Below are 16681 nucleotides of genomic sequence, written 5' to 3' on the forward strand. Positions count from 1 at the left end.
GCACCAAGAGCCTCGGGTCAGACCTGTCACCAACACGTGTTCTCCAGTTCCCAGCAGAGGCAGTCTTTATAACTGAACACTCTCAAGTCGGAGCACATCTAATTGGTCTGGGGAGTGTGCTTTTTGAAGGATGCCACTGATGAATCCTTCTGTGAAATGAATCACCCATCTCTGGCCCTCCTGTAATGTGGACTCGCTCCCTGCCATTCCCATCATGGGCTTCTTTGATGTGCTGCTGACCAGCCCTCATGACAGACGCTTCCCACTAAGCCTTGAGGAGCCTGGGAATGTGGGGTGGCCCAGGGAGCTGCAAAGGTGACAGAAGGACCCAAGGATAACACTTCTGAGGAGAGGCTGAGGAGCCGGGTGTTTCCTCCAGATAAGGGGGCAGACGGGCACACAGCAGCATGCCTTAGCGTTACAACCGCTCTGTTATTCAGACAACAGAAACTCGTTTCGGGGGAACAAGGAAGGGGAAAAGCCCTTGCAATGAAGCCTGGCAGGTTCAAGTGGATGCAAGGGAACATTTCCGGATGGCTGGAGCAGGTAGAGACTTCCCTTCCTTTTCCTGCACGGATGCAGCTCCTCCTGCCAAGACGCAGGTGTATTAGATGCCTGTGAATGGTCCCTTATGGTCCCCAAATGGCATTTTCAATTCTCAGACATATGTCATAAAAATCCAGTCAATCATGATGACTTCATAAGAAGGTTTTCTTTGAAAAAAAAAAAAAAAAGATGCTGAATTTGTTAGAAATGAAACCATCTTCCCCCAAGAAGACTCATACAAGACTGTTCAGAGCGGTCTTATTGGTTAAGAGGCCAAATGTCTAAACAACTTGAAGGCCTATCAACAGCGAGTGGGTAGACAGACTGCAGTCTTTTCATAGAAGGGAACAGCACTCAGCAAAACCAGAGACCAAGTGCAGACACCCCCAATAGTGCGGGCGCATCTCCAGACAGAGCACACACTGCGTGGCTCCACTTATACAAATCTCCAGGACGGCGACATGAAGCTGTGGTGGAAGAAATCAGAACCACAGTTGCCTTGTGGTAAGACCAGAAGGAAATTAACTGGGAAGGGACAGGACAGAACTTTCTGTATGACAGAAATGTTTTTTATGTCTTGTTTTAGGTGGTGGGGACACAGTGTATAGGTGTATACAATTATCAAACTCACCGAATTACATAATTAAGATATGTGTACTTTATTGTATGTAAACTTTACCTCAATAAAAAAGAAAAATTGGCTCGGTGCCCATAGCACAGTGGTTATGGCGCCAGCCACATACACTGAGGGTGGTGGGTTGGAACCTGCTGGCGCCAGCTAAACAACAACAACAACTGTAACAAAAAATAGCAGGGTGTTGTGGCGGGCGCCTGTAGTCCCAGCTACTTGCAAGGCTGAGGCAGGAGAATCGCTTGAGCCCAAGAGTTTGAGGTTGCTGTGAGCTATGACGCCAGAGCACTCTACCAAGGGTGACACACTGTCTCAAAAAAAATAAATAAATAAAAAGAAAAAAGAAAAATTATGAACTCAGGGTTCTGTGATTTACAAAGTCTTAAAACTATGTTTTCCTGCTTTCCCTTGGACTGTACAATACTGGGCAAGTTTGTAAAACTCTCTGGGCCTCGATTTCCCCCGGAACAATAGTACCAACCTAATCAGGGAGTCCTGAAGGTGAAACAAGTTAATACATTTGCACGTGAGAAGTGCTCAGTTAAGGCTTAGCTATTATAACAATTTATTATCCCTTCTCTACTTTCAACCAGCAAGAAAGAGTGTTTTGAAAACACTTCATTTAAAACCTCACTTATAATTGTGGTATATGTACACCATGGAATACTACGCAGCCTTAAAGAAAGATGGAGACTTTACCTCTTTCATGTTTACAAGGATGGAGCTGGAACATATTCTTCTTAGTAAAGTGTCTCAAGAATGGAAGAAAAAGTATCCAATGTACTCAGTTCTACTATGAAACTAATTTATGGCTTTCATATGAAAGCTATAACCCACTTATAACCTAAGAATATGGGGAAGGGGAAGAGGGAGGGAGAAGGATGGGCAGAGGGAGAGTGATTGGTGGGATTACACCTGTGGTGCATCTTACAAGGGTACATGTGAAACTTAGTAAATGTAGAATATAAATGTCTTAATACAATAACTAAGAAAATGCCAGGAAGACTATGTTAACCAGTGTGATGAAAATAGGTCAAATGGTCTATGAAACCAGTGTATGGTGCCCCATGATCTCATTAATGTACACAGCTATGATTTAATAATAAAAAAAAACCTACAAAAACAAACAAACAAAAAAAAACCCTCACTTACACCAGGTGCAACGGCTCACACCTGTAATCCTACCACTCTGGGAGGCCAAGGCAGGTGGATTGCTTGAGCTCAGGAGTTCGAGACCAGCCTAAGCAAGAGTGAAACCCTGTCTCTACTAAAAATACAAAAATTAGCTGGGTGTCATGGTGGTCACCTATAGTCCCATCTACTCAGGAGGCTGAGCAAGAGGATCACTTGAGCCCAAGAGTTTGAGGTTGCTGTGAGCTACTATGACGCCATGGTGCTCTACTCAGGGTGACAGATTGAGACTCTCTCTCAAAAAATAAAAAAATGAAATAAATGATAAAACTTCACTCATAAGTTGCTGGGTTGAGCAGTCATAGATTTCTGTGGCTTCTGCTCCAGTTAGGTCACATCCTTGCACCATTGTTATAGGCTAAATTTTGTCCCCTGCCAAATTCATGCCAAATCCTAGACCCTAGTATCTCAGAATATAACTGAGATATATTTGGAATTAGGGTCTTTAAACAGATAACTAAGTTAAAATGAACTCATGGCGGGGTGGGGGGGGAAGGGGGGGCCTGATCTAATATGGCCGGTATCCTACAAGAAGAAGAGGTTAAGTCTAGACTGTAGCTAACACCTTAATCCCGGAATCCTGGAAGGCCAAAGCTGGAGGAGTTTAAGACCAGCCTGGACAACACAGTGATACCCAATCTCTACAAAATATTTAAAAATGAGCTGGCTGTGGTGGCGTGGGCCTGTAATCCCAGCTACTCGGGAAGCTGAGGATAGTTTGAGACCAAGAGTTTGAAGCTGTCGTGAGAGATGATGATGCCACTGCACTCAGCCTGGGGAAGGGGAGAGGAGAGGAGAGGAGAGGGAGGGAAGGGGAGGGGAGGGGAGGAGATAGAGAGATATGCTCGTCTCAAAAACAAAAACAAACAAAAAAAGAGATGAGGACACGACGACACAGACATATATGACCATGTGAGGACACTAGGGGCCTCGGATGAGACCAAACCCGCCAACACTGTGACCTTGGACTTCCAGCCTCTAACAGCGTGAGAAATAAAAGTATGTTGTTTAGGACGCCAGGTCCACGGTGCATGGTGACGGTGACCCTGGCTGGCTGACAGAGTCCCCTCTCCGTGGCTGTGGCCCCCTCTCCACGGCCCGAGCCCATACTCACTGCTGCTTTTGGTGTAGACCCGGAGGAGCTCAGCCAGGCAGCTCTTCTTCACCACGGCTGCGCTGCTCAGGTTCTCCTGGTCCAGGATCTTGAGGAAATCGTCCAGCTCTGTCAGCAGCTGCTCCAGGGCTAGAGACACAGACAAGAGACACCTCACTGCAGCCTCTTCTCCCCAAAGGCCCCTCTCGGTTATACCTCCCAACCCTGCAGAGTCCCACCATGCCCCCTCTGGCCCCAGGGGGGAGGGTTTGGTGAGGCACCCGGAGAGAGAAACAGGCCTGGGGCTTTGAGAAGGATGACCTCCACAGAAGCCCCAGGGCGTCCACTTGCTGGGGGAGTGACAGTGGACATGCTGTCCCAATGTGCTGACTGTATCTGCTCCATCATAAATGTCTGCCCTCTCAGGGTTCTCGTGGAAAAACTAAGAAAACCCAGCTTCTAAGTGCCTTGCCACCTGCTGCCCTGCTTTGCTCCTGGAGCAGTGGTTACAGTCAGGGTTATTCTCATCTTGATTCTCTCTGGGTGATGTTGGACCTGTTATTTCACCTCAGGTCATTAGGTCAAAACCATATAATGTTCCCTCCAGCTCTAAAATCCTATGATTCTAAGACTGATGTTAGCTTGGCTGCATGGCTTTCTAAAACATGAATCTGTTCACAGGGTGCCCATGATTAAAAGCTGCTCCTAGTTCCCCAGACTTGGGACCTGGCCCCGGCTGGCCTCCAAAGCCCCACAGACAGCTCCAGCATCACCCAGCCACCTTTGTCATCACGCTCTACAGCCCAGCCACGGCGCCCCTCTCTCCTCTGACCTTCACACACCATCACAGTCTTCCCCTGGCGAAATCCCACTCATGCGTCAGGTCTTGGTCTAGATCATATTCCTCCTGAGATGCCTTCTTGGGTCCTCTGGGACAGTGAGGCTCTTTTAACAGATAATCCCACATTACCAGCACTGGCCCCTATGGTGGGCTGAATAGTGGCCCCCCAGAGATGCCCATGACCCTCCCCCCCCGAGCCTGTGAATGTGCTATTTTACATGGCAAAAGGGTCTTCACAGATGTGAATAAGATTACCCCAAATTATCCACATGTGCCCCCCCAAAGGAGGGCAGGATGGCAAGAGGCAGAGAGAGAAGATGCCACCATGTTGGCTCTGAGGATAGAGAACCATGAGCCAGAACACAGGTGACCTCTTGAATCTGGAAAAGACAAGGAAATGGATTCTTCCCTAGAACGTGCAGAAGCAACAGATCCCTCTGGGCCCCTTTTAGATTCTCATCTCTGGAACTGTGAGTTAAGGAACTTGTGTTGCTTTAAGTCACTGAAGTCAGTAGTTTGTTACAGCAGCAATAAGAAATAACACACAGCTCTAATGACACAATACCGTAGCTATCTCTGTTACCATTTAGCTGTTATTAGCTTCAAGGACAGGCTCTGGGGCAGTGCCTGTGGCTCAAAGGGGTAGGGCGCTGGTCCTATATGCTGGAGGTGGTGGGTTCAAACCCAGCCCCAGCCAAAAACCACAAAAAAAAAAAAAAAAAAACAAGGACAGGCTCTGTGTCTTGATTCCATTTCTAGGGTCCAGCCCAATATTGACTAACTTAATGAATGAAAGCAAAGCAAATCCATCTGCTTACTTTTATATGGGAAAGAACCTCATGGCCAGCTTATAAAAAAATAAATTACTGGCCTGGATCAGGACTAAAGAGAAGAACACAAAAAATCCAGGTATTTGGCAGGTTTTATCCAGCCAAAATACTACAACAGATGAGCTATGGAGAAAGGATCTGTCCCTGCTTTTCTGGTTTATGTAATACACTAACAACTCTAGGAAACTAAAGAATTCTTCCCACAAATGGTCTAGTGAAACCAGCTCCTGAAGTTTGCTGCATGAACTAGCTGTCCTAACACTTGGACCCTGGAAGCTTGCACACTATCTGGAAGCTTGATGGCCTCTGCTTTCCTCGTGACCCCTCCACTCAGGCCAGAGTGAGCCCCTTGTCTGCACAGGCACCTCTTCATCTGTGTCATTGGAGCGTGAGTGTGTGGGAAGTCTGCACTCGTGTGCATTCACCCCAGACCCACCCAGGTGTCTCCCCGGCATGGTTGGCCAGACGCACATGCACACGCAACATATTTGCAAATCCCCAGAGGGGAGAGAGGGCAGAAGGGCACACCAGAGTGCAGGGAAGAGACCAAGCTCTTCCAGGTGGTCCAATGATTGCCCAAGAAGGATGGGCCCAAGAAGGATGGGCAGGAGCCTCTGGCAGAGGACGATCAAGGGCAATCGGTCACCATGAGAGGATGCACCCAGAGAAGGCTACCCTGTTGCCCTTGTCAGGTAGGGGCTCTTGCCTTCTGCCCCAGAGCTTCTCAGCTGGAGCCAGAGGTCTTAGCCCCATGCTCTGCTATGACCAGACTGGCTCACTAAGGGCCAGTGTCACCCTGCCCTTGTCTAAGGCAGTGGTGCTACTGAACTGGAGATGGCCCTGAGGTGGAGGTGAGGCAGGGGTGAGGGGAATTAAATTAAAGAAGGAAATGGAGGGCCAGTGATGCCAGGAAAATTACAGCTCTCACTTGAGATAAAGCCAGGAGGGGCCACACTCCGACTTCGTGAATGTGGGCTCTGACCGTCTACAGACACATATTTACTGCTATGAAGCTGACAAGCATTTGTTTATTCAGAGTCCACCTATGCTGGCCCCACAGAAGGATTTAAAGGAATAAAACACGGTTCCCGAACTGAACGTCTTTGGTTGCGCTTTGTTTTGTTCTGAACAGCCATCCGGGCCGGCCGCAGGAGCGAGGCAGGCTAAAGAGTGGTGAGCTTAAAGACGTTGAGCAAGGAAGGAGGAAAGAGGAAAGATAAATACAGGGACAGTGGCACCGAGCCCTGAACTCGGCCGCAGTGGACAAGGGAAAGAGAAAGGGCCTCATAAGACAAGTGGGGTCTCACGACGCATTTTCCTGAAATCCTAAATGTTCTAAGGCTGTCCCTCTGCTGCTACTTCTGGACCAACAAAAAGAGAAAAATGAAACAAGAAAAAAAAGCAGGAAAAACTGAAAGTATCTCTTTACTTCCACATCCGTAGGCATTCCCAAAATCGGCAGGGTTCCTGGAAAACAGCCTCTGTTTCTCTCTCCCGTGAGGAAGTGTGAAGTAGGCCAAAGGGTGGAAAGTTTATGCCGGGCTCTAGGGAGACACAGGTGTCCCAGAGGGGTCTTCTGTCCCCCCAGGGACCAGGAATGCACCAAGGCAGGAGTGGCAAACCCTGAGGTTACAGGAGAGGCTTCATAAGCTGGTCACTGAGCAACACGAAGGAGCCCACCAAGAAGGGGCAGAGGCATTTCAGAGAGTGTTCAGAAGACTCAGGTGCCAAAAGCACATGGCGTGTTTAAGAAACAATGAGCCGCTCTGTGTGTCGGGACATGCGCGGTGGGGGCGCTCCAGGGAAGTGGCCAGAACTGCGGGTTGGGGACAAGGCAGATGGTGAGGACTCTGGGCAATGCAGTGGGCAGGCCAGCGATGGGATGAGCCTGACAGCAGTGGGAAGGACAGATAGAAGGGGGCTGACAGGGAGGCCAGCTAGAGGACCATGTTAACACAGATGAGAATGAGCAGGGCGTGACTGCATCACAGCGGCTGGCCCTGGGCCATCAGCTGCACCCACCATCTCCAGTTCTCATCCTGCAAGTACCCAGCTGAGGGAACGGGCTCCTGAGGCTGAATCACACCTAACGTGGCTGCATCCCCAGTGAGTGGTGGCACTGGGGTTCAAACCCAAGTATGTCCAAATTCAAAGTTGCTGTCTGCCATCCATTGGCTACAGTTGTTCCCCAGCAGCCAGGGAGGGGTGCTCGAGTCCTGGCCTCTGTTCCTTGGCTCTCATGCTCCCCGAGGTGGGGCAGGGAGGAGAGGGGGCGGACAGGAGACACAGGGCAGGTGCAACAGGCAGGACCTGCTGATGGGACTGCAGGAGATGCTGCCTGGATGGCTGAGAAGTGGGACACCCTCGGACACCCAGGCCTGGGCAGGCCGAGGAGAGCCAGGGAGCCATGTCCCTGCCATCAGGGAACTGGCAGGTCAGCAGGTGGGGGGGCCAGCAGCACTCAGGGTGCCCTCTGCTAGGGACGCTGTGAATATGGAATACCTTCCTTTTCCTCTATGCTGTGCTTGGTGAAGGAGAAACACAGGACCAGGAATAAGAGAGAGTCAAAACAGCTGGGATGTCATTTCCTTTCCTCTGGGGATCTGCATCACAGTTCAAAGTCCAGCCAGGCCTTTCTCCGTGAAGCTGCCACGGCCAATGGCCTCCTTAGGTTCTTTGCTGCCACAGCTAATTGCTCATGGCCATCTCAGCACGTGTCTAGGGCTAGGCGTGAGCTCTTTATGGTCACAGTCAGGCTTTGTGGGTTTGGGTGTACGACAAGGTGCTAAGTATAGCGGAGGCGGACATCACCAATTCTCCTATTGGCACGCCCTCTTGGGATCCAGCTACAGGCTCTCGGAAATAACAATCAACAAAGGCAGGGCCCCAATTTGCGCCAACCCCAGTGACATTTTTCAACCCTCAGGGCTCCGAGGGGCAGGCGGTCCCTCGGAGGAATGTGGCCGTTCCATTGAGGCTCTGGAACATGCTCCTCACATTTTCTAGCCCCCACCCCCACACTTTTCATTCTGGCCTCTTCCTCGTCCTCCAGTGGAGGGAGGGAAAAATAAACGTGTTGTTCATTCTGGAAACTGTAGGCCCTTGTGCAAGCTTTCCATCCTGGCTCTGTTAAAGTTCAGAGTTGTCTGCTCGGGGTCTGACAAATCATCAATAAGATTCTTGTTTAGGACTTCCAAGGCCCACGCAAAGCTAGACGGTTCAACTGTGCGATTCATCGCCCTCTGCCACGGCAAGGCTCTGTCTGCGGATGACCTCCTCCTCCAGCTTGCTCATCTTCGGGCAGCCTTGCTTTTTGATCACTAGGTTCCCAACCATAAATATCTTCCCAACAACCCTAAAACGCTGCTCTTCATGGTTCCCCTACTATCTGATGCACACAATTTTATTTACTCAGCTGCATTTGCTGAAGGCCCATTATTGAGCATGATTTTCCTTCCCACATCAAAGGAAGCAGACCTGTGTAATGCTGTGTAAAGGCATGGGCCCCACCCCCACCCAAACAGTTCCCAAGAGCCATCTACTGAGCATATTATCCTCACACCCCCAAGTGCTGGGGGCCCACCCCGACTTAGGGGTCTTATGGGCATTTCTGAGAAGCCACAGCATCCCACTGACACAGTGGAGGGTGGGAAATACACTCCTTCACTGCACCTGAGAGGGGAGACCCCAGGGTAAAGGCCCCCTCTCCAAAGAGCCAAACACCGAGCTGTTCTCTACTAAAGTGCCTACCACATGTCTGGTCCACGCAGAGAACGTGGGATTTTTTTTTTTCTTACTTATTTATGGTGGTAAAATACACACGACATAACATTTATACCATTTTAAGGTTTACAATTCAGTGGTATTAAATACACTCACAGTGCCGTGCAACCATCCCCACTATCTGGTTCCAGAACCTTCCTTTCTTTCTTAATCTGTCTGGGAAGGTGACCAGATGCTCTGGGCCTCTGTAGGAATCCATGTGGTAGGGATGATAACTTCACATGAGATCAGACATGTGTTCAGTAAGTATAAGCTACTATTTTTTTTAAATTTCAGATTAATAGGAGGGTACAACTGTTTAGGTTATATTATCTTCATTTCTAAGGTAAAGTTCAAATTGTAGTTGAGCTCTTCACCCAGGGGCGTGCAGAAGCTTATTACTTCAAATGGAAACTCATCAAGCAGCCACTCCCCTACTATTGCTCCTCCCCACCCTCAGCCCCAGCAACCCACACACCTGCTTCCTGTCCTATTCCAGATATTTTCATGGAAACAGAATCACACATGTGGCCTTGTGTGTCCGGCATCTTCTCCTTAGCATGTTTTCACAGTTCACCGTGTTTAGGATGTATCAGTCCGTCCTTCCCTTCTTATGGCTGAATAAAATCCCTTTATATGTACATGTAACGCTTATCTATTTGTGGCTGATGAGGGAGTGAGTTTGCAGTTTTTTTTGTTTTGTTTTGTTTTTGGCTGGGGCTGGGTTTGAACCCGCCACCTCCAGCATATGGGGCCAGCGGCCTCCTCCTTTGAGCCACAGGCGCCACCCTGAGTTTTTTCTTTTAAACCACCTTTTTATTGGAATATAATTTACATAGACTCCCCTGACTTTACCGTACAGTTCCTCGTGTTTTGATAAGCAGCCTCAACTGTGGTAACAAACACCACAATCCAGGTATGGAGATGTTCATCATCCAGAAATGTTACCCTGTACCTTTTATAGGCAAGACCTTCCCTGCTCCCAGGGCATGGCGACACACCCAGCCTTTACTTAACATGAGGCCCATGAGAGTCATCCATGTGCCTGGATGCGAAGCGTGCTCCTTTTTCCTGCTACGTAGCCTTCCATGGTGGGGATGCAGGAAATGTTTGCACAGCTCCTCTGCTGGGCATTTCTGGTTCCCGTGTGCCAGTGTCCAGCTGTCATGCTCTCAAAGGCACCTTATTCTGACATTAAAGGACATGCCCTATTTTAAGTCCACTTAACACATGACCACTCAGGGACATGCCCACAAAAGGTACAGTGCTGGTTCTCAGCCCTTGCTGCACCCTGGAATCACCTGGGAAGTTTCAACAAAATCCCGATGTCTGGATCCACCCCCAGACATGCTCCTGTTGTTGCTCCGGGTGTGATCTTAAAAGCTTCCCTGGTGATTCTAAGGTACAGCCAAGGTTAAGAACCACTGAGCTAAGCAAAGGTGTGACAATTTGCTTTACGATGTGTTTTTACTTTATAAAATGATGTGTAAAGTTCCTTAAGAAACAAACTTTCACAGTGATTCTATATGACTCACTTCTGACTTACTTGTAGAACATTCTCGGTTCCTACATGTTACATGAAGTCAGATATGCTTGAAAGTATTTTTCCCCCTAAAGTCCTTTCCCTTCTGGGACAATCAAGGACCAAGATTCTAAATGTTTACAGATCACTGAACTCCGCTCTTCATCCTACTTAAGCAAGTGGAAACTCTTATCACAAAAAATCAGCGCCCAAAAGATTCACAGACTAGGCCTTCAAGAGACTGTAGTTGTTCCTGCCTGCTTGGACCCCAGGAGACAGAGCCAGAAATGTAAATAACTTTCTCCAGTCTAAATACTCCAGGAGTTTTTCTTTATCTCCATCTCCGAGAACTGGTGAGGGGGAGACGGGCTTTTCCCCCATTTACTGGCACTGTAAATACTCTGCTCCCCGCTGAGCCTGACCTGCAAGGGTCAGCTTGTCATCATTTTTCGCAAGATCTGCTTTTTCTCACCTATCTTTGAGTCTCATCACTTAAAACACTTTTCCCAGGAATAGCCCGCCCTCTGCATTCCCCGATTAGCTGTACGAGCTGAGGAGATGGGCCAGATGCGGGGCTGCAGCCTGCACTACTGGAAAAACAACTCGTTGCTCACTGCTGACCTCTACAAACTGAACAAACCTCCTCAAGAGCGGAATTCCAACCCCAGCTGAGAAGCCAGCTGGAACCAGAGCTCCCCAGATAAGGCCCTTCGGAAATTCACACAGCAACTGCTAAGGACATTAAGGCCAGCACAGAGAGGCAGAAAAGACCCCATGCCTGCCAAGGGCCACCTCCTCTCTGGCTCCAACTGCCCAGAACGGTACCTGTCCATCCAGCTCAGTAGCATGCATGCTATTACTTAGTGATTCCCTCGTCTTTATTGCTCTCTATTTGGCCCATAAAGGCAAGTCCTTTGTTGAAACTGAAACAAAATTAAAAGGTCTGTGTGGGTAGAGGGACTACATCTCCTGGCTTGGTCTCCCCTACTGTGCCTTTAATAGTACTTAGCTCAAAGTCAGTGCTTGGAAAACCACTGCTGAACATAAGGCTTCCAGGCAGACACACACACACACCCAGAGTCTAATGAAAGTTCTTCCTACTAAAAAGGTCTACACTGATTAGTCTAGTAAGCCAGGACAAAGGGCTCACCAGTCCTGGGCCATAATTCCAGTCCTCACATCTCTGTAATGAGCGCCCAGAGGCAGCTCCTGCTGCTGATGGGACTGGGAGGACATGAGGCCTCTCACTCCTGGATGGCACTCAGGTGGGAAGGGTATGGGGATGGTTACTGGACCAGAAACCCAGGGTGAAAGGAACCTGACCCCCAGGACACTCCAGCAGCTTCTGGGGCACACGAGGACAGGCTTCAGACACTTGAGGTTCCAGAAGCCACCAGGACCCAGGCCAGACAAAGAGGCTTTGGGGCCCAGGAGGCCTTTGTTCCCCAGCCCGGTTAAGACATTCCTCAAATGCAATCTGCCAGAAGAGTGGCCTTGTTCAGAGCCAGCAGCGGCCAGTTATGCGGGTAGGAGGCACAAAGGTTTAGTTGGGTGTCTCCCTGCATGGCAAGTCCCACGGCTGGCACAAACCATTTCAGTCTCAGAACAAGAGGCTGTTGGGGTCACTCAAGTTCACATTGAAAGTTTAAGAAAGACTGCTAGGAAAAAGGAAAGCTGGAAAATGATAATAGCAGTTATCTTTAGGTGGAAGGGTTATGGGAAACTGTTCATTCCTTCCTTCTACCCTCCCCTCTTTCTCAGCACACAAGAGCGCTGAGCTGTGACATGGAGAAGAGAACCTTTGCAGGGGCCACTCCACCCTCCATGTGGGCTGTAGACCTAGGTTTGTCCCTGTTCACTTGTATTTGTATTAGAAGAAAAGGGCACATAAAAAAAGATGCACAGAAGGATAAAAATCACCATACTACCCAGATTTACTGTTTCTTTCCAGCATTTGGCAAAAATAATGAAATGCCTGCCATGAGACTGATGTGCCGGTGGGGGCCTCTTCATCCTGTTCAGGCCTCTGCTTCCAAGGTCAAAATCAGCTCTCGTAATCTAAAGCAACCTCCTGGCTGACCTTGGAGTCAGCCAGCCAGAGGCATGGGAGGCTATTTGTGGACAACCAGGCAAGAGCCCTTCCTTGGAGATCCAAGAAACCTAGGCTGGAGAAACAAAAGCCTCCTGGGTCCCCTACGCTGCTGGAATCTGGCACCCCTCTTGCCTTCACGCTTCCTCTGAACGGCTGGAGAGCTCTGGAAGTCAAGTTCCTCTTGCCCTGGATTCTTGGCCTTGAGGGGAACACCCTTCCCACATGCACTGGGGGTTCTAGACTCAAACCGCCTAAATCTTAGTTCCAAATCTTGGTTCAGTCTTGGCTTCATCACAGACTGGCTGTGTGGCCTTGGGGAGCTTCATTAATTTCTCTATGCCTCAGTTCCTTGATTGTATAATGGAGCTCATAATAGTACCTACTTCGTGAGACTGATGTGAAAATCACAAAACAACCTCATAAAGTACTGATACGAAGTTAAATGTTAGCTCCTAGATAACTCCAATTCCTCCTATAAGAGTGATATATAAAAAGTCTCCATAAACGTTAACACACACTATACTTGTAGTAGGACAGTTCCAAAAAAGCAATTGGAGATGTCCTAAACTGTGTCCCAGCAGCCGGGTGGAATTTTGGCCTTCCGGGGAATCACTTTCATAGGAACCAACGGGACTAAGAATGAACAAGGGAAGGTTTTCAAAGCTTTCTATAGCTTAACCCAGGTCTCTACAGGTTAAAGCCCATAGATTAATAGAACAAGAGCCAGCACCAGGCTGTGATTTGAGAGGTGGCCACCAGGTCCTTTCGCTGCTTCGCCATCCCTCCTCCTCTCTGCCCTGTGTCCTATCCTGCTCCTGAGCTGGCTGCCTTGAGAGCCGCCACAGGCAACGTTCCTCTGGGTAATAACTAGCGCACTGTTGTCAGCATTGGCCCAGCAAGGAAAACTGTGCAGTGCTCCTCCCCCACTGCCACCACCTATTCACTCTTAGTTGCAGCCACTTCTCCTTTGGGAAACCTCCTTTCCCCACAATCAGTATTTGTGGTTTGGGTGAACCTAGAACCAGCCTCCATGGGCAGTCCCACGACCTTGAACCAATCAATCAGAACATTTCATTCCCCAGCTACAGTGATTGGCTTAGGGATGGCCACAGGACCAGAGCTGAGCCAGGGAGTGTCACGTTTGAGACTCCTCGGGAGCTACTAGGAAGGGCGTGGATCATCTTCCCCTGGGTTGTTGAGATGCTAGAAAGTCAGCCAGAAGCTCAAGAGGCTATATGCAGAAACAGCCTAGCTAAGAAGAAAAGCGGTGCCTGGAGCTTCCTGACAGCATCATTTCAGCAGTTGGATTCATCCATGACTCAAACTAGCTGTTCCCATATATAACCTAGTTATGCTGGCCAAAGCCTCCTATTTTTTGTTTAAGCCAGATTGAGTTGAGTTTCCTTTACTTGCATACTGAGAATGGACTACCCTGGCACATTTCTTGACCCTGAAACCTGCACCAGGGAGTCTGCATTTACAATTGCAGATCATTTTGTGAAGCAGGAATTGTCTTCCTCAGACTTGAAGCCGAAGGAAGCTACACGGTTCCACCAAGGGTGACACAGTTTAAGTGTCCGTGCTCAGAATCGGTAGGTCCTTCTTGCCCCAAGCCTAGAATTTATTCCATTAATCTGAGTCTACCTTACGTGGGTAGAGATTTGCTTATTAAAACAGCCCACGCAGAGAGTGGGCTTCAAAAACATTCTGATAAAAAGCAAAGTGTCAGAAAAGATCCAGGAAAAAAAAAAAAAAAGCAATTTGCAAAGCCTGGGATATAATGTGATTAAGGCATGGTGGGGAGGTGGGCAGAGGCTGTACTTCCCAGCCTTTGGAATCAGGAGTACAAATGGCAGGGAAATTCCAAAGCTGAGCAGAGCCAGGGCATGGCACCTTGGGAGGCAGAGGACATGAAGGGAGACCTTGCCTTATCCCAGGGAATGCTGTGGATTTCAAGACAGTGGAGCCCTCAGGGCAGCCTGATGGGAGAAACAAGGGTGGAAGCCACAACTCTTGGCTCCTGGAGCAGAACAGCTGTGGAGAGAATGCCATCCCTGAACCTCCACGCCTGCCTCCCAGGGCCAGCGGTCAGAACCCAGAGGATGAAACAGCTGATGAAATGGGTGGAACGTAACTGTTAAGTCATGGGAGAGGTCAAGAAAAGGGTCTGCCTAAAATGATCCTTAATATTAGGGAGAGTGGAGGAGCACAAGCTCCCACACAAAGGAGCAGTTTTAGATTTTATTTCTTTGAGACAGGGCTCACCCTGTCGCCCAGGCTAGAGTGCAGTGGCATGATCATAGCTCACTGTAATCTCTAGTTGCTGGGCTCAAGTGATCTTCCTACCTCAGCCTCCTGAGTAGCTGGGACAATAGGTGTGCACCATTGTGTCCAGTTATTTTTTTCCTTTAATTTTTTGTAGAGACAGGATCTCACTGTGTTGCTCAGGTTGGTCTTAAACTCCAGGCCTCAAAGTGATCCTCTTGCTCCAGCTCCCCCCAAAGCTGGGATTACAGATGTGAACCACCATGTCTGGCATAAAGGAGTAATTTTTTTATTTCAAATTAATATGAGGGTATAAAACAAGATGGGGACTTTACATCTTTTATGTTTACCTGGATGGAGCTGAAACACATTCTTCTTAGCAAAGTATCTCAAGAATGGAAAAAATATATATCCAATAAAGGAGGAATTTTGACAAAGCAAATAGTTCCAAATGGCTGTCAGGCTTAGACTAACCTACTTCCACTCATCATACCATCTCTGATGAACAAAAACTGATAAACAGATAAGAGCCTTATATAATGCCTTGATGCAAACCCTATCAACCTGAAATCAGTCCCTCTAGCAGGCTCAAAGAGTTAGAAATTAATTATGAATGGAAATTATTTTAGTCTACTTAGCATTCTTTTCCCTTTCTTTAGGTAATGAGAGGACCTATTCCATATGGTTCAGATTTGACCATTCCCACTTTAGCCGTAGGAGGCAGGGACGTGGCTGAGGCCTGCCTGGCCATCCTTCAGGGTACAGTGATAGGTTCAAGCAATTCAAGCAAGACTTTTCTCTGGAATTTTCTATATGAGCTTTGGGAGAAAGAAGTCTTTTTTGTCTTTGGAACACAAGCCATGAGCTGTAAGAGACCCTTTCCTTTCTAGTCTGAGGATGAAGCCAGTGTTCAGAGGAAACCAAAGCTGATAACTAGAAAGAGAAAGTCCTGAGCTAGGTATCCTAGATCCATCCAGGCCTGAGGCTGACTTTGCACCTGCCAACTACATTTCACATAAGCTAGTTTTTAGACGCTGATGAATGTCCATAATAATAAGAAGTGGGTGGCTAAACAAATGGTGGCTTCCCGTAACCGCCACATGTATAAGGCATATAATTTTTCAAAGTTATAAAATGGCTCAATAGTAATCTTAATTTCCTGCTCCCTTTAGAAAGTCCCAGCAATAGGTAATTATCTTAGATGAACCACATGACACCCAAACCAGCAGAAAAACTGCTGACAATGGCCATCAAACTGAGGGATGTGGCTGTAATTAGTGCTGTTTAAACCACAACAGAGTAGCGAGCCTAGGGATGAGGGCGTGGGTGGGCGATAGGGATGGCAGGACAGGGGTTGCCTCCCTGCCAGGAGCCCATCTCCTCTCTCTTTTTTCTGATTGATGTACAATTCCCTATGTTACTCTCCATGGTCCCCAATACAGGGCCCACAGCAGTGCTTTGTAAACTGCAGGAGTGATCCTTTAGTAAGCTGTGCTGTCAACTCAGTAAGTTAGCACTGGCAACTTAGAAAAAAAAAGTAGCTGTACCCCTAGATACTTGGGAGGCTGAGGCAAGAGGATCACTTGAGCTCAGGTATTTAAGGCTGGTCTGGGTAACATAGCAAGATCCCATCTCTGAAAAAAATAGTAGAAAATATCAGAATGCACAGTATCTAGTAAAGGTGCCCACTCTTTGATAAAACCTTTGTTTCAGGGGTGTGTGTGTGTGTGTGTGTGTGTGAGATAGAGATATAATGTAAAGTACATTGCATACCATGATCATAATCAAAAAGTCTGAAAAACACCACTACAGTCCATGATCTCTTATCTGAAACCCCAAATCCAAATCCAGAGGTGATTTTAAATCTAGTATACTTCAGATTTTTATAACATGGTGCACATTCCCCCA

At 48.1% G+C, this 16681-nt stretch overlaps 1 protein-coding gene across 16 annotated transcripts in view; it reads right to left on the reverse strand.

Annotated features, from left to right (window-relative positions):
- Nucleotides 1-16681, reverse strand: part of AFAP1L2 (actin filament associated protein 1 like 2) — a 100486-nt gene that overhangs the window by 38237 nt on the left and 45568 nt on the right. For 10 of the 16 annotated variants that reach the window (XM_053584194.1, XM_053584202.1, XM_053584189.1 and 7 more), the window contains one exon: nucleotides 3483-3611. Coding sequence is in view for 10 of the 16 variants with exons in the window: in XM_053584195.1 (XP_053440170.1) it covers nucleotides 3483-3611 (129 nt within the window). In the remaining 6 variants the exon portion in view is untranslated. Of the gene's footprint in view, nucleotides 1-3482; nucleotides 3612-4557; nucleotides 4579-16681 lie in introns of those variants that run through there. The other 6 variants (XM_053584193.1, XM_053584204.1, XM_053584191.1 and 3 more) reach the window with 3 other exon arrangements.

This window comes from Nycticebus coucang, chromosome 3, assembly GCF_027406575.1.
Source record: "Nycticebus coucang isolate mNycCou1 chromosome 3, mNycCou1.pri, whole genome shotgun sequence".
Lineage (NCBI taxonomy): Eukaryota > Metazoa > Chordata > Mammalia > Primates > Lorisidae > Nycticebus > Nycticebus coucang.